Source organism: Amia ocellicauda, chromosome 21 (assembly GCF_036373705.1).
Source record: "Amia ocellicauda isolate fAmiCal2 chromosome 21, fAmiCal2.hap1, whole genome shotgun sequence".
Lineage (NCBI taxonomy): Eukaryota > Metazoa > Chordata > Actinopteri > Amiiformes > Amiidae > Amia > Amia ocellicauda.
In genome coordinates this window covers 161,167-180,151 of record NC_089870.1, presented here as the reverse complement: position 1 = coordinate 180,151, position 18,985 = coordinate 161,167, and the positions used below count along the sequence as shown (strand labels likewise).

The 18,985-nt window shown below is 41.7% G+C and overlaps 1 protein-coding gene across 1 annotated transcript in view; it reads left to right on the top strand.

Annotated features, from left to right (window-relative positions):
- galnt16 (UDP-N-acetyl-alpha-D-galactosamine:polypeptide N-acetylgalactosaminyltransferase 16) overlaps positions 1 to 18,985 on the top strand; it is a 103,003-nt gene that overhangs the window by 51,818 nt on the left and 32,200 nt on the right. Inside the window, exons 5-7 of the mRNA XM_066695075.1 lie at positions 1,068 to 1,133; positions 9,866 to 9,987; positions 16,957 to 17,044. Of these exons, the coding sequence (XP_066551172.1) occupies positions 1,068 to 1,133; positions 9,866 to 9,987; positions 16,957 to 17,044 (276 nt within the window). The remainder of the gene's footprint in view (positions 1 to 1,067; positions 1,134 to 9,865; positions 9,988 to 16,956; positions 17,045 to 18,985) is intronic.

The following is an 18,985-nucleotide window of genomic DNA, read 5'->3' as shown; positions in this document are numbered from 1 at the left end:
TTGGGTCCAGTGTGTTCATTTATCTTCAGTGTGAATTTGCCCCAGTCCATTTGCCCATTTGTCCATTTCTTCCAACCATCTGTCTCATATTCTCTGCATGCCTTGCTCCTGCAGACAACCGACAACACACACTAACACTCTCTCACATCGGGATTAACACACTCTCCTAGCTAATGTCATTATAGCACAGCTGGAGCCCAGCAAGAGTCCTTCTGGCAAATCTACTTGATTAGAAAAGGCAAGGTTGTTCTGCTGCATTCCTGTTTTAATCCTCACATTTCTTTGGTGCTTTTGTTTATATTATTCTTTTGTTAGCATGGAAAGCAAAGCCTCTGAGCTAAGGTCCTGGAACTGCAGCAATTCACTCCCCTTAAGGACATTTCCTGTAGTATGTCATCACAGTAAGGTGTGGGAAATTATTTGTATTTTCACAAGAATTCGGCAGAATGATTATTTTCCTGCCACCCAAATTCTATTATAGAGGACAAACAGAAATATAAATACTGTAAATAGTATCTGTGGATGTTCTATGTAAGATATTTCATCCTATTTGATTTTGTGAAGGTGGGTGAATATTTTATATTACATTTTTCTTTTCCTGTCATTTAACTAATGTGTGTGTTGTTGTTTTTGTCTGACTTATGAATTAACTGGGATTTTTTTGTTAGAAAGTCCTTGATTTTGTTTAAAAACACACTATTTTATCTTCCCACTAGTTATAGTTTAAATGTTTTTATTTGATTGAATGACTGCAATTTATTTTCAATTCCTTTTATTATGGTGAAGCATATTGAGCTATTTGTCTATGAATGAGGCTATTAAAATTATCAGTATATAAGTGTGTTTCACCTGATAAGCATGGTATATTATTATTATTTAGCACTTGGTCTTAGCAGACGCCCTTGTCCAGGGCAACTAAACAACAACTACAAAAATATCAGATCAATACAAAGTGCAAATATATATGAGTAATGTTCCTTGAGTATGGTGTCACTGCAGTTGTATGGGTCAGTGTATGAGTGTGTCTGACTGGGTATGACTAACCCTATGCTCTGTGTTTTACCTAGCTGAAGACTGCCTGCTGCTAGCTCAAATCCCCAAGGTGCGATGTTTACGAAACCTCCATAGAGAAGGTGAGAGTGATTCCAAGTCAACAGATTAATTTGTCATGTAATAAAAATCATGAGTGAAGTGATCTATTGATTGGGGGGCTCCTGAGTGTACGGATGCATCTTAATGTATTGTGGCACAGTGCTGGGCAGGGAAAAGCCATCCTGCCCGGCACTACATCTCCCAGATGCCCTGGGAGACAACTCACTCCAGGTGAAGCACCTGATGGATAGAGCTTGCCTGATTGGCTGGGTTCCTGTGCGTAAACAGGAAGCCAGTGTCCTTTATTGTTGGGTAAGTTGGAACAGAAGAGTGTGTGTGAGCCAGAAACAGGAGACAAGACAATGATACTCAACCTTTTGTTTGATTGTTGATTTCAGTTTGGATTATTTGCTAGTGTATTTGTTTGTTTGAATTAGTGTTTTATGTTTGTAAAGAGGGACTGCGAATATAACACTACTGGTCTCCAATCCCGGCTATGCTCTTGTCATTCTTAAGGGGCATGGAAGCCGGATGTGGTGTGGCAGCACGGCGTGGCAGATCCCATTGTATTCAATGGAGACAGGAGCACGCCGCAGCAGAAGGGCGGAGTTTAGAAGCGGCAAACCAGAGTGGCGCACAAGAGATAAAATATTTTCAACTTATTCCATGCTGTAACATAAACATCCATCAGCTATTCAGAGAAGAGTAGGAGACTCATTGGAGATATCGAAATAGTTAAAATGGAGGAGAAACTTATCAGTGATTATTTACATATTTAAGCTGACTAAACCGACCAACCCCATTTTAAAAGCCAATAACTGATAATATGTGCATCACATACATATGGATGGTATTATATGAAAGGAAATCACTTGAATTTTCAGAACTCAGAAAATTGGAGAACCACAATACGCGCTATACAAGATAACGTGCAGAAAAGCCAACTGTATTTTATAGTTTACATTTTCAAAGTCATGTTTCACATCACCTAAAGAAAGCATCTCTATGTGTAGTATACTGAAGCTCCACATTTCACTTCAATGGCATGTTGACAACAACTGTACCAGTTTGTGTGTTGATAGGACAAACAGAACCCACTGTACGATGGTGTTTGTGAGAAGTGTCTAGGTTGTGTCCAAACACATACCCAAGTGGCCAAACAAAACTGTAGCTGAAATAAAACAAATAACCAAATAATACTACTTATAAATCCACCACAGGACCCAATCTTTCTATAAATAGCTCTCTGCTGACACTCACTGTGTTTGGGTTTATCATCAATGTTTAAGACCCAAGTGGTGAGCATTTGACTAGTTCTGGAACAAGAATATTTGGAGATGGTGTGATCTTAGTTTGAGGGTAGGGTTGGGCTGTATACTGGTATGAATGTGAATACCTGTATGACGTTGTGCCATGATATGGATTTTGCCATATCATGGATATCGTGATAAATTCATAAATTAATTAAATAAGGCATTTAGGCCTGTATTTTGTTCCATATATTAATAATGATACAGTAATAATTACAAGTTTTTTGCTTTTAATATAAACATACTGTACTAAAGCGCATATCATATTATTATGCTATTTAGTTATCTTTTGAGTTAGAAACACTGCCCAAGGGGGAGGGGTTTTCAGTACACATTCACTGGAACTTTTCAAAGACATTTGTCTATCAAAGCTGCCATTGGCCCTTGTGCCCGTCAATCAAACAGGACCTTTCCACTTCCTGTTTGTATAAAAGGTGACGTCTGCACAAATACTTCCTCTTTTTAACCTTCGCCTTGGTTTGTCAAGACAGGTGAGAGCTTCTGTTATTTTGCTGTTTTGTTCTGTCTGCCTCAGATCTCGGCTTTCACGCGATTACTAGTCATTTAATATTAATATAGGCTAATACAGGCTAGTTCGCTGTGTTGGTTTTTGTCCACAGGACTTTTTCCTACACAGCACGCAGCGTGCACGCAGCGTCAGTAATAGCCGAGGCTGGCCGCCCAGCCTATGCCTAGGTCTGTCGAAAGAGACCTCGCCCGCGAGAGGGGCTCCTCCGCCGCTGCCATGTCTTCAGGCTGTCCTCCTCTCCAAGTGGGGCATCCTTTCCACTCTGCCATAGGCAGTCGCCCAGCGGGCTGTGGAGTCCTTCCAGATCCCCTGGCCAGTAGACCCCGCCCCCCCGACCTCCAGGTTTGAGAAAGGGGAGCGGTCGCAGCGTCTCACATGGGCCCTCCTGCTACTGCCTGATCTCCTGGTCTTCCCTGCCTGTGTGGTGCCTTGATGTAGTGCTAGACGCCCTTTGGGCCCTTGCAATCAGTTGACCTCAGATTAGTGTCACTGAAGACAGTGTTTTTGTTGGCAATCACGTCTGCAAAACGCGTGAGCGAGTTACACGCTCTGTCTGTTCACCCTGCTTTCGTCTGTTTTGCAGGAGATGGTTCCAGGGTTAGGCTTTGGCCTAATCCTGTGTTCCTCCCGACAGTGCTGTCTCCTTTCCATATCAACAGGCCTATTGAGTTGATGACTTTCCATCCTCCTCCCTTCTCTTTGGTGCGGGCTCTCAGGCGCTATTTGGAGCACACTAAGGACATTCGGTGCTCGGTCCAATTGTTTGTGCACGCGTTTTCAAAGCAGTGCCTCTCGCAATGGATTGTGGACACCCTTACCACGACCTACAAGTTGGCTGGAGCCCCAGTGCCTGAACACCTGGTGTCCATCTCGACTTGAGCCTTTTCCAAGGCTCCCCACTGGCAGACATCTGTGCGGCTGCGAGTTGGGCCTTACCCCACACCTTTGTTAGGTTCAACAGGCTGGACGTGACGGGCCTGGTTCCTTCAATTGGGAATCCGGTGTTGGCTTCAGTTGAGCCTCAGTAGCCTATCAGGCACTGGCTCCTGGCTTTTCTATCCCTGTCTGCCCCTGTTGAGTGTGCTTGGAAAAAGCAACTCAGAACCGTTTTCCCTTCCTACAGGAATGTGACTTGTATATAGTTAATTCTGTAGGCTGGAGTGCATGTGTTTTTACACCTGTACCTCGCCATTGTACACTGCTGCTGTGTTCAGCAGGAGTCTTTGAGTTGTGCACCGCTGTGTATATACTTCATTTATTATTGACATCAGTAGAGCGTCTGTTGCTGCTAGCTGCTGGTTGGCAGTGTATAACTTGCTCCTGTGTCCTGTGTGTCGTGCATGAGCTGGCTCCTACACCCCGCAGTGTATATAGTTCATTGGAATAGACAGTTGAGCTTGTTTAAGTTAAGTGTGGATGACTGCTCCTGTTGTTAAGGAAGACACGTCGTGCCTCACTATGTATATAGTTCCTTTCCAGCAGTTTGTGGCCCTGGCCTAGCTATACTAGCTGTGCTGGGGGCCGCTGCTGCTGTGCCCAGCGGAAGGCACTTGAGTTGGCTCTTGTTGCCCCGCTGTGTATATAGTTCCATTTATTATTAAATTAATTATCCAGCATTGGCTATCCAGTTGGTTAGCCCGCTGTGTGTTGAGCACAGGGTATGAGACTGCACCCTGTGCTTATATGGTGTAGTCTTGGTATTGGCCTAACTCTGCTAGTAGAGCAGGATTCTGCTATAACTAGGCTTCACGGTAGGCACAAGGATTCTTGTTGGCTCAGTGGATACACCATTTGTTATTTCTTACCAGTGTGACTGTGGTCTTTGTGTCTGGGCAGCCTGGATGTTGCCCCAAGGAGCCCCTGTGGCTTCTATCATAGAGTTGGTACGCCTTGGGGTAGGCTTTCTTATGAGCTAGCTGCCTCCTCCTCCCTTACGATGGTTTGGTTATACTGTAACTCCTCCCCCTTAGCAGTGCTTCTACAACTGTGGTTATCTGAGAAAAGAAGCACTGCCCAAGGGTTGCAAGGTCGCTCGGGAGTTCTAGCTCCAGGCAAAAAGAGGAAGTCTTTGTGCAGACTTCACCTTTTATACAATCAGGAAGTGGAAGGGTCCTGTTTGAGTGACGAGCACAAGGGCCAATTGCAGCTTTGATAGACAAATGTCTTCGATACGTTCCAGCGAATGCGAGCTGAAAACCCCTCCCCCTTGGGCAGTGCTTATTTCTCAGATAACCATGGTTGCATTCGAATGCTTCTTAATGACCTAGAAACAATTCCAAATAAACCTTTTATTAAATCCTACAGTTAGCCATGGCAGTTGTATTTGTAGTCTGTTTTTCAACTGTTTAATTTAATCAATTTTTATCAGTGACTACAGCTACATGCCTGTAAGCAGATTTCCTACAGAAAACTACCATGCCCAGAATGCATCACTCTGTGGGTACGTTCATATCGCACAGACTTTCGTCATTCTGCACAGATCTGTGCAGCACAAACAATTGGATCAATGTAATTCTGCTGATCTGTGCAGAACTGCAGAGATCTGTGCTACAGGAATGCGACCTTGGTGCAGAATGACTAAACTCTGTTTGTCGCATCCCATGTATACAAAGTTACAGTTTGAAAATATATCATTATGACTTATGAAAACAGATGCATTTTTTTTATTTTGGAAAAAAAAATGTTTCCTTTCCATTTAACAATAATTGTTTTAATTTTCTTTGCACCATGAGTAATTTAAATACTTTCACATTCAATTTTACTTTATACTTATTTAATTCATATGCCTTTCTTAGGGTGTTTGCAGTTTTGCCACAGAAGTACAAAAAAAAACAAATGAAAATTTAAAAAAGCTTTTCAGGTGCATACTATGTCCAATGCCTGAATATTTTCCGGATGGTGGAAAATATTGTGATATTAATTTAAGTTCATATCACCAATCCCTATATGAGCATAAAAAATAAATAGATTTTCCTTCCTATGCTAGTATTATATAGTAGTGTGTATTTTCATAGTCTTCTGTAGGAAATTAAAAAATAAATTAATCAAACCTGTGAAAATCATATAAAAATGGCAAAATAGGTAATTATTTATGTAATGACTTCTGTACATCATCCAGTATTTTTTAAATAATAATATAGTGAAGCTGCAATTACTACAAATTCACATATATTAGTATTATTGTTAGTAGTAATAGTAGAAATAGTAGTGGTAGTAATAGTTTTTTAGGCGTTAATGTTTACAAAATAAACCAAGTAGAATTAAAAAGTATTTCAGTAAATTATGATAGTCAGGAAACCAATAAAGCATATAATAGAATATAATGATCCAAAACACACTACTCAAAAATGCTGAACAGTGTTTTTAGAGTGAAGGGTAAGCTAGTGAAAATCAATAGCAAATTTCTGCAGTACAAGACTCAATTGTTTGAATGTGAACTTAATTAATAACACATTGTGGGGTGCTCTAATACTTCTGTACACTGCTACAGGTTTTTTACAAAAAGGGGGGCATAGTTTGAAATTGTATTTTACTGTCACTTGGTTTATGGACAGTTGCATTGTGAATAGAAGCTACTGTATACAAATTATCACTCCTGAAACATAGCGGATTTGTCCATTTTCCTCATAATACTTCCACTTTGTATATACACATATACAGAATTCACCCCCCTTGGACTTTTCCACATTTCATTGTTACAGCATGAAATCAGAATGTATTTAATCAGGAGTTTTTTGCCACTGATCAACACAGCAAATGTCCATAATGTCAAAGTGAAACTTATAATCTGCAAATTGTTCTAAATTAATTACAAATACAAAACAGTAAATACTTGAATGAATACATCATCACCTCCTTTGCTATGACTAGCTGGATGGAAAGAGAGAATACAAAGGATTGATAACAGAACTTGGACTTAGCTTTTGGATATACGGATTGATTACAAATTTCAGATTGGACCGGTTATGGTTTGTTGTGTGTTTGTTATTATTAGTTATTTGTGTACTTAGGGATCTGTTTAATGTGTGTCAGTTTAGGCTCAACAAAGAGTTTTGTGTACATTTTTGTATGTCTCTTTTGTTTTGAGCACTAGAGCACTCATTTCCCCACATCCCTGGTACACATGTTCCTTGAACCTGGCTTGAGAGCCCCGGCAGTTCTGGACTTTCCCCGACACTGTCACTATATATACACCACTCAGTCATAACATTATGACCACTGACAGGTGAAGTGAATAACACTGATAATCTTGTCAGTGGGTGAGATATATTAGGCAGCAAATGAACATTTTGTCCTCAAAGTTGATGTGTTAGAAGCAGGAAAAATGGGCAAGCATAAGGATCTGAGCGACTTTGACAAGGGCCAAATTGTGTTGGCTAGATGACTAAGTTAGAGCATCTCCAAAACTGCAGCTCTTGTGGGGTGTTCCCGGTCTGCAGTGGTCAGTGGTCAAAAGTGGTCCAAGGAAGGAAAAGCGGTGAACCGGTGACAGGGTCATGGGTGGCCAAGGTTCACTGATGCACGTGGGGAGCAAAGGCTGGCCCGTGTGGTCCGATCCAACAGACGAGCTACTGTAGCTCAAATTGCTGAAAAAGTTAATGCTGGTTCTGATAGAAAGGTGTCAGGACACACAGTGCATTGCAGTTTGTTGCGTATGGGACTGTGTAGCCGCAGACCAGTCAGGGTGCCCATGCCGACCCCTGTCCACTGCCGAAAGCGCCTACAATGGGCACGTGAGCATCAGAACAGGACCACAGAGCAATGGAAGAAGGTGGCCTGGTCTGATGAATCACGAGTTCAAGGTGTTGACTTGACCTCCTAATTCCCCAGATCTCAATCCAATCGAGCATCTGTGGGATGTGCTGGACAAACAAGTCTGATCCATGGAGGCCCCACCTCGCAACTTACAGGACTTAGAGGATCTGCTGCTAACGTCTTGGTGCCAGATCCAAGCTCCTAACCACTACTCAACTCCACTGCATTACCTCCTCCAAGGTGTAAAAAGTCAACCTAGTAGATACAGTGAGGGAAAAAAGTATTTGATCCCCTGCTGATTTTGTACGTTTGCCCACTGACAAAGAAATGATCAGTCTATAATTTTAATGGTAGGTGTATTTTAACAGTGAGAGACAGAATAACAACACAAAAATCCAAAAAAACACATTTAAAAAAAGTTATAAATTGATTTGCATGTTAATGAGGGAAATAAGTATTTGATCCCCTATCAATCAGCAAGATTTCTGGCTCCCAGGTGTCTTTTATACAGGTAACGAGCTGAGATTAGGAGCACTCTCTTAAAGGGAGTGCTCCTAATCTCAGCTCGTTACCTGTATTAAAGACACCTGTCCACAGAAGCAATCAATCAATCAGATTCCAAACTCTCCACCACGGCCATGACCAAAGAGCTGTCCAAGGATGTCAGGGACAAGATTGTAGACCTACAGAAGGCTGGAATGGGCTACAAGACCATCGCCAAGCAGCTTGGTGAGAAGGTGACAACAGTTGGTGCGATTATTCGCAAATGGAAGAAACACAAAATAACTCAGTCTCCCTCGGTCTGGGGCTCCATGCAAGATCTCACCTTGTGGAGTTTCAATGATCATGAGAACGGTGAGGAATCAGCCCAGAACTACACGGGAGGATCTTGTTAATGATCTAAAGGCAGCTGGGACCATAGTCACCAAGAAAACAATTGGTAACACACTATGCCGTGAAGGACTGAAATCCTGCAGCGCCCACAAGGTCCCCCTGCTCAAGAAAGCACATGTATAGGCCTTCTGAAGTTTGCCAATGAACTTCTGAAAGATTCAGAGGAGAACTGGGTGAAAGTGTTGTGGTCAGATGAGACCAAAATCGAGCTCTTTGGCATCAACTCAACTCGCCATGTTTGGAGGAGGAGGAATGCTGCCTGTGACCCCAAGAACACCATCCCCACTGTCAAACATGGAGGTGGAAACATTATGCTTTGGGGGTGTTTTTCTGCTAAGGGGACAGGACAACTGCACCGCATCAAAGGGACGATGGACGGGGCCATGTACTGTCAAATCTTGGGTGAGAACCTCCTTCACTCAGCCAGGGCATTGAAAATGGGTCGTGGATGGGTATTCCAGCATGACAATGACCCAAAACACACAGCCAAGGCAACAAAGGAGTGGCTCAAGAAGAAGCACATTAAGGTCCTGGAGTGGCCTAGCCAGTCTCCAGACCTTAATCCCATAGAAAATCTGTGGAGGGAGCTGAAGGTTCGAGTTGCCAAACGTCAGCCTCAAAACCTTAATGACTTGGAGAGGATCTGCAAAGAGGAGTGGGACAAAATCCCTCCTGAGATGTGTGCAAACCTGGTGGCCAACTACAAGAAACGACTGACCTCTGTTTATGCCAACAAGGGTTTTGCCACCAAGTACTAAGTCGAAGGGGTCAAATACTTATTTCCCTCATTAACATGCAAATCAATTTATAACTTTTTTTAAATGCGTTTTTCCGGATTTTGTTGTTGTTATTCTGTCTCTCACTGTTAAAATACAACTACCATTAAAATTATAGACTGATCACTTCTTTGTCAGTGGGCAAACGTACAAAATCAGCAGGGTGTCAAATACTTTTTTCCCTCACTGTAAGGATGTACTTGCTCTAGTTTGTGCTTTTTTGTTTTGTATGGACCTGCAAAATGTTCCTAGCCTAGTAGTACTAGTTGAATAGCTTTATTCAACTGTTTTTGTTGTTGTTGAAATATGTTTCTTTGGAATAAATTAACCACTTTGTTCAATCAAACTCTTAATGTTATAGCCAAGGAGGCACAGATATACAGACGCAGTCAAACTGACACGCAATATTTACAACACAATTCATTCGAACTAGAGCTTAATTAACACACATATTACAAGTCTCTAATCATACACACTGCTCTTTCTCTCTCTGTTTTTTTTCATTCCAGGACTGATCCGTTCTCGGGTTCGTGGTGCAGAGGCAGCCACAGCCTCCATCCTGACCTTCCTGGACAGTCACTGTGAGGTCAACACAGAATGGCTGCAGCCCATGCTCCAGAGAGTCAAAGAGGTACCGCAATGTTTAGATCAGTGCTGTCAATCTCAGTTCCTAAAGGGCCACAGTGTCCCAACCCAGCTCTCAACTACTAAATCAGCCTCATGACACGATTCACCAGATTAATTTAATACATCTCTTCTGTATCTTATCATTCTATATTTGTAACTGTATAGCTGTACAAATATGATGGACATAATATTAAACTGCATTACACATAAATACAATAATCTAAGTACATGAGTCCAGAATACACTGCAGAACTGTCTGGAACATGAGTTTGATTAGTCTGGACTAGAAAGATGCGGTGATATTCTCCATTCCCCATTGACTTTCATCCCAGTCTGGATCAGGAGGCCCTGCCCCCTATCATATAGATAGCTGCAGCCGACCTGCTGGTCACTGTGATATGTCACGGTATGGAGGCAACTGGGTGCTCCCTGAAAGCTATTGTGGTGGAACGCTGTCAACTTTGGTGGTCTCAGCAGAGTCAACCCATTGTCCACAATGCTTCTCTATCCGAGACCACTCAGGAACCTTAGGAATTGCTGCGCTGTCTCCTCTATGCGTTCCCACCATTCCCCTATCTCACAGTGGTCCTGGAGAAGATTTGGCAAGAACGACAGTTCTACTAGTAGCGTCCCAGTGGCCTCGCAGATTCTGGATTGATTGGTTGGATGTGACGGGCCTGGTCCCTTCCATTGGGAACCCGATGTTGGCTTCAGTCGAGCCCCAGTAGCCTGCAGGCTCTGTCTCCTGGCCTCTAATTCCCAGTCTGCACCCGTTCTGGATGGAGCTATTATGAACCACTATTTTCCCTTCCTATTGGACTATGCCTTCCGGTTGAGCACCCACGCGAGCTGCTCCTGGACTTGATGACTGCCCTTTTGATGTGTTCCCAGGGTCTGACATGCAGCCTTCAAGTACATTGCCCTATGAGGCCACCCTGTATATAGTTAGTTTGTTATTGCATTGTGTTGTGGTGGTGCATGTGTCTGCCTGTATCCCGCTATATGTATATACTATGTGTAGACAACAGGACTGTGGCCTTTCCTAGCGCTGCTAGTAGACTGGGGAGCCACTGCCGCTATTTCTAGCTGATGGCACTTGAGCTCTTGTCGCTGCCTTGCTTCGTATATAGTTCCTTGGTCAGCAGGTCTGTGGCCCGCTCTGGCTGTGCGCCATGGAGCAAGGAGCCGCTGCTGCTGTCCTCAGAGGAGGGCACTCGAGCTGACTCTAGTGCCCCGCTGTGTACATAGTTCATTTGTTTAACACAGTAGAGCTGCCGTTGCCCTGTGTTAGCTATGCTAATCAGCAGGTGTCAACTGCTCCTGTGTTACGCGAGAGGTGCATGAGTTGTTTACTTCACCCCGCAGTGTATATAGTTTGTTTGTACGAAATTGTCTGCTCTGTGCTGTTCAGTTGAGCGAAGATGCTCCTGTGCTGTGCAGAGGCAGCATGAATGTTCCTGCTGCCATGCTGCGTATACTGTTGTGTTCAGCTTAGCTACTCTAATTGACTAGCAGGCTGTGTATTATGTTGAATTTCAGTGGGTCTGTGGCCCAGCTCCTGGAGGATCAGGGGTCCACTGCCATATTAATGCGCGGAGGGCACAGTGGTGTTTGAGTGAGGGTCCAATGGCAGCTTTGATAGAGTGACGGTTCGATCAGGTTCCTACGAAAGTGCACAGAAACCCCTCCCCCTTGGGCAGTGCTTCCTTTTTCAGATAACCAGGGTTGCATTCACAACCTATCGTTCCAATATGACTGCTTAAGAGCCAACTATTTGTCTCAGTATTTCAAATACTCTAGTTTGGTTTTCCTTTAGTCTTCACATGCTGAGGCTACAGAGATGTACTCTATTTCTGTCTCCAAATAATGAATTGTTACTTTTTCTCATCTTTTGCCAAAGGGAATGTGACGTTTAATATGTGACTCTTTATGGTTTTTAAAAACTTGTCTTTGAAAGTCTGTGTTGCAGGATCCTGGGGAAGTTTTTGTAAACATGAAGGTCAGATCCCAGTTGCTATGCTAAGGCTCTGGTGTGGCTTTGTCATAGGAGAAATGTATCTCCCACAGAGAGCACTGTGGGAGATATATGTGCTGAAGAAACACAGCTGTCTGGCCATATACATTGTCTCTTAGCTATTACATCACAAATTAGCCTACCCTTTAATCCTTAAACCTTAATTTAGTTAACAGCTTTGTTAGTTTATTCATTTTTAGAGCCCTGCAGTATCAGTTGGAGCAGCCTTGACAGAAGCCTTAGAGAAATGTTTATGCCAAGAGAAGATAATATAAACACTGGCAGCGCTGGATTTAGACAATCATATGGAAATCTATTATACAGGGCAGTTTTAATGTCTTGAAGTACATCAAAGAATATCCCTGCAACTGCAGACACAGGTGAGCTGCAGACACAGGTTGAATGGTTATAGCTTTGTAGGGAGGACCGCCCTCCCTGGCAACACTGTAGAGCTCACATACAATGCATCCGGGAAGTATTCACAGCACTTCACTTTTTCCACATTTTGTTATGTTACAGCCTTATTCCAAAATGGATTAAATTCATTATTTTCCTCAAAATTCTACAAACAATACCCCATAATGACAACGTGAAAGAAGTTTGTTTGAAATCTTTGCAAATTTATTAAAAATAAAAAACAAAAAAAAGCACAGGTACATAAGTATTCACAGCCTTTGCTCAATACTTTGTTGAAGCACCTTTAGCACCAATTACAGCCTCATGTCTTTTTGACTATGATGCTACAAGATTGGCACACCTATTTTTGGGCAGTTTCTCCCATTCTTCTTTGCAGGACCTCTCAAGCTCCATCGGGTTGGATGGGGAGCGTCGGTGCACAGCCATTTTCAGATCTCTCCAGAGATGTTCAATCGGGTTCAAGTCTGAGTTCTGGCTGGGCCACTCAAGGACATTCACAGAGTTGTCCTGTAGCCACTCCTTTGTTATCTTGGCTGTGTGCTTAGGGTCGTTGTTCTGTTGGAAGATGAATCTTCGCCCCAGTCTGAGGTCCAGAGCGCTCTGGAGCAGGTTTTCATCAAGGATGTCTCTGTACATTGCTGCATTCATCTTTCCCTCAGTCCTGACTAGTCTCCCAGTTCCAGCCGCTGAAAAACATCCCCACAGCATGATGCTGCCACCACCATGCTTCACTGTAGGGATGGTATTGGCCAGGTGATGAGCGGTGCCTGGTTTCCTCCAGACATGACGCTTGCCATTCAGGCCAAAGAGTTCAATCTTTGTTTCATCAGACCAGAGAATTTTGTTTCTCATGGTCTGAGAGTCCTTCAGGTGCCCTTTGGCAAACTCCAGGTGGGCTGTCATGTGCCTTTTACTGAGGAGTGTCTTCCGTGTGGCCACTCTACCATACAGGCCTGATTGGTGGAGTGCTGCAGAGATGGTTGTTCTTCTGGAAGGTTCTCCTCTCTCCACAGAGACACGCTGGAGCTCTGTCAGAGTGACCATCGGGTTCTTGGTCACCTCCCTGACTAAGGCCCTTTTCCCCCCTGATCGCTCAGTTTGGCCGGGCGGCCAGCTCCAGGAAGAGTCCTGGTGGCTCCAAACTTCTTCCATTTACGGATGATGGAGGCCACTGTGCTCATTGGGACCTTCAATGCTGCAGACATTTTTCTGTACCCTTCCCCAGATCTGTACCTCAATACAATCCTGTCTCGGCGGTCTACAGACAATTCCTTGCACTTCATGGCTTGGTTTGTGCTCTGACATGCACTGTTACTGTGGGACCTTATATAGACAGGTGTGTGCCTTTCCAAATCATGTCCAATCAACTGAATTTACCACAGGTGGACTCCAATCAAGTTGTAGAAACATCTCAAGGATGATCAGTGGAAACTGGATGCACCTGAGCTCAATTTTGAGTGTCATGGCAAAGGCTGTGAATACTTATGTACATGTGCTTTTTTTGTTTTTAATTTTTAATACATTTGCAAAGATTTCAAACAAACTTCTTTCACGTTGTCATTATGGGGTATTGTTTGTACAATTTTGAGGAAAATAATGAATTTAATCCATTTTGGAATAAGGCTATAACATAACAAAATGTGGAAAAAGTGAAGCGCTGTGAATACTTTCCGGATGCACTGTAATTAAGTAAATGTGAGCTCTGGTGCAAAAGACACTGGGTACTCTCAGACCAGGGTTCAGAGGGCATGTGTGCTCTCTGGGGATGATTAGTGACAGACAGAATAAGAATCAGTGATTCCATCATTATTATTTATTTAATTACTTAATTTGGTGACAGTTATTGGTGATCTAAAAAAGAAAGAGACCTTTCATATGTCTACATTTGCAAATAGACAGCATTTTAAGCATGTAGTTTAATGAGAATGGCCCCTCATTCAGCAGCAATGTCCTAATCACTGGAGATTACATTCCCACAGGAATGCCATTTGTCACATGCCCTCACAGGGAGCAGAGTTTCACATGAAGGGTGAAGGCTCTGTTCTGTTACTTTCAACAGGAACTTGTAAAACAAAAATTCCAAGATTATTATTAGAAGCTGCAATAAGATGCTAAAATGTTGATGTGATCCCACAGGCCTTTGCTCTGCTTTGCTCTGCTATCAGGTACAAAACACTTAAATCTATTTTAACTATAAAAGCCAAAACTGGCCTATATCGTGTTTTTTTTTTAATTATTATTGGAATGGAGAGTAGTAAACCCAGTTTATTAATGAGCTTTTCCCACTTAATTGTTTAATGCACATATGTACAGTGTGCAGAGCCCCTGACTTATTAAAGTGAATGTTCTCTGTATCTGAGAAGCTGTACCAGTTTTCCCACAGTATCTAACAAAGAGTAGAATAACTATCAGTCTTCTGTATAATGATGGTCAGCAACATGCCTTATTCACTGTAAGGATATACAAATACAAGCTACAACAGAATTTCAGAAGAATGTCAAAAAGAAGAGGTGACCATGTATCGTTAGTGAATGTAATATATCAATAATAAGGGACAATCGTCACCATTTTGTGATAAATGTATTTATTTAACTATAATAACATGGGTTTTCAATATATCCCCTCAAAGACCCAAAAGACTAAAGCTTGTGATTGCTTGTGCGATTTTTATTGTATGTCAATACGTAAATTGATTAATAGCATAGGGAGGCAAAAAGTATTTAGTTCAGTATTTTTAGAAGGTTAAGGGAATCAAATTTTCAAAATCACATTGTTTTTGTTGATTTGTTTCAGGTATATACAGAGAAATGTCAATCGATTTTAGATATAGATCTGTCGGGGAAGGTGAAAGGGATAATATAGCAACTCCTGATTCAATTAAAGTTCATAATCACAAAGAGTTCCAAATGAACTTCAAAAAATACTAAATAATACATTAATAAAAAAAAGATACAAATACCCAGGACAAGGAACCCTGAACTTGAAAATATTTGAGGGAATATTTTCGACGTGCAAGCACTTAATTAACTATAGATATACACCGAAAAGCCATAACATTATGACCACTGATGTGTGAAGAGAATAACACTGATAATCTCGTTATCATGGCACCTGTCAGTGGGTGGGATATATTAGGCAGCAAGTGAACATTTTGTCCTCAAAGTTGATGTGTTAGAAGCAGGAAAAAAAAGGATCCCAAAAAAAGCGTAAGGATCTGAGCGACTTTGACAAGGGCCAAATTGTGATGGCTAGACAACTGTGTCAGAACATCTCCAAAACTGCAGCTCTTGTGGGGTGTTCCCGGTCTGCAGTGGTCAGTACCTATCAAAAGTGGTCCAAGGAAGGAAATGCAGTGAACCAGCGACAGGGTCATGGGCGGCCAAGGCTCATTGATGCACGTGGGGAGCAAAGGCTGGCCCGTGTGGTCTGATCCAACAGATGGGCTACTGTAGCTCAAATTGCTGAAAAAGTTAATGCTGGTTCTGATAGAAAGGTGTCAGGACACACAGTGCATCGCAGTTTGTTGCGTATGGGGCTGCGTAGCCACAGACCAGTCAGGGTGCCCATGCTGACCCCTGTCCACTGCCGAAAGCGCCTACAATGGGCACGTGAGCATCAGAACTGGTCCACGGAGCAATGGAAGAAGGTGGCCTGGTCTGATGAATCACGTTTTCTTTTCTAATCACGTGTATGGCCGGGTGCATGTGCGTCGCTAACCTGGAGAATACATGGCACCAGGATGCACTATGGGAAGAAGGCAAGCCAGCAGAGGCAGTGTGATGCTTTGGGCAATGTTCTGATGGGAAACCTTGGGTCCTGCCATTCATGTGGATGTTACTTTGACACATACCACCTACCTAAGCATTGTTGCAGACCATGTGCACCCTTTCTTGGACACGGTATTCCCTGATGGCATTGGCCTCTTTCAGCAGGATAATGCGCCCTGCCACAAAGCAAAAATGTTTCAGGAGTGGTTTGAGGAACACAACAACGAGTTCAAGGTGTTGACTTGGCCTTCAAATTCCCCAGATCTCAATCCAATCGAGCATCTGTGGGATGTGCTGGACAAATAAGTCCAATCCATGGAGGCCCCACCTCTCAACTTACAGGACTTAAAGGATCTGCTGCTAATATCTTGGTGCCAGATACCACAGCACATCTTCAGAGGTCTAGTGGAGTCCATCCCTCGATGGGTCAGGGCTGTTTTGGTGGCAAAAGGGGGACCTACACAATATTAGGCAGGTGGTCATAATGTTATGGCTGATCGGTGTAGATATATTTAATCTGAGATAATACATTAATTAGGATTAATTAATCTTTATTAGAGGATGTTTTGTAATTAAGTCCCTGCTTTTTGCATGACTTGGATTTTTAAATTATTAAAGTAATGGAAAACACATAACTATGTAAATATTCTTTACAACCTCTTCGCTGGGATGGCTTGATTGACAGTTTAAGATTCCAACTCCAAATTTGGTGGTCGGATCATTGGCCTTAACTATACACTAGTCTGTTGTCTCTTTCTGTCACCTGTCTCCTCAGGATCATACGAGGGTGGTGAGCCCCATTATTGATGTTATCAGCCTGGACAACTTTGCTTACCTGGCTGCCTCAGCAGACCTCCGTGGAGGTAAGTGTTGGGAAGGTCAAGCCAGATATGAAGAAACTGCAAAATGTTTACTCAGTTGTTTTTCATCATCACTACCTTTCTTCTGAAGGTGTTACCATTTCCTTTCTTGCTAATTATTAAATTTTTCAATTACTTCAGTCCTATCTTTGCTATCGGCAAATTACCTTCGAATGCAGCTGGCAATTTAGAGTTTAATTATTATTATTCATGAGTAATGATAATAATAATATTGAAGAGATGTGAAGGCTTATTTTAGAATGCCCATGAAATCACTACTACAGTTAGGATGACCAATCAGACACTGTAAAATGTCAAGCCCCTTCAGGGGATGTTCCACAAATGGAAATATAAGCTTTGTATTTCATTGAGAAGTTTGAAAAACTGTATTATACTTGCTTAATACTTTTGAGGGTTTTGTTTTGCTGTTTTTCCCGTGCACGTAATAAATTCTGACTCCAAACTTCTAACTCCAAATCTTTCTTCCAGCACACTAACCTAGTATATTATACTGAATTTATTTACCATATTAAGCATTTATAAGGGTAATGCCACCCCCAGCCATATTCTGTATGAAATCTATAATTTTTTTGCAGTCAAGTCAAACCCTAAAAAGATAAATCACTGTTCAATTTTATGGTAGCATTGCACCTATGATGTGTCCTAAACAATACTGGAGCAGTAGTGAATTATGGGAATAATTTTAATTTAATAAGCCATATTTTTGGGTAAATAGTATTTCTGCCTAAGCTTAATTACACCTTTTGTGCAAAATAAATATATTAATATAAATAAATATATATATATATTTCTTAGCAGACACCCTTATCTTACAATAACTTACAATTGTTACAATATATCACTTCCTTCTTTACTTACAATACCCAGTAACACTTTACAATAAGGTACCATAATTCCTCCTGAATTGATATATGAATACCCTAGGATTTAAACATCAATGCATCATAAACATCATCTGAGTTCTGATGTTGAGCACATGAATCCGCACTTACCCTAACCTTAACCCTGAAACCTAACCCTAACCGTGTTATACTTGTGATTAACATAAGAACTCAGATGAAGAGCATGATATATGCATGTGTTTATCCTGTGGTATTCATATATTAATTCATAAAGTGTGACTCAATAATAATTTATACAACTTAGTTTTTATGGAGCAATCTATGTAAAGTACCTTACCCAAGGGTACAACAGCAGTGTCCCCCACCTAGGATTGAACCCATGACCCTCTGCTTTAGAGTCCAGAGCAATAACCACTACTGTACAATGAAATATATATGTCTGATATATGTGGAGTACTATAATTTGCAATGTGTGTCCAATGCAAATTCTAATAATTCTAGTAATTAGTGCACATAAAGAAAATGTTATGCTTATGTACTTTTTTTCCATATTATTAGTTAGCTAATTTTATTAGCATTAACTGAAACTTGTTAACAAATCTGACCTTAGTTTGATTGTAGCTGCCTGGAACATTGCATTAATAGTAGATGGCATTTGCTCTTGTTAATTAAAACTAATTCAATTTTATGGAACTGAATTGATATTGATCCTTCTTGATCCCATCTTTTTTCGTGATTTTTTGTTATCTGTTCCTTCCCCTGCAGCATTGAGTAAAGTGAAAGAATATGTGTGTGGGTACAAGGAGCTAATACATACAATACATTATATATATATATATATATATAGAGAGAGAGAGAGAGAGAGAGATAGATAGATATGAATATATTAAAAAATATGTTCTTAAGCATGACTGAATAGAAGGACTTTAGTGTCAGAAGAATGACATTGTCCATACTGAAAATAACCAATATGTACAGGCAACTGCCAAGCTGTCACATTTTATTCTGTCACCTTTAGTTTAGTTTAGTCAGTAAATTAGCTAATCTGAGTCTGTGTATCCAGTGCTTAATGTTACTGGAT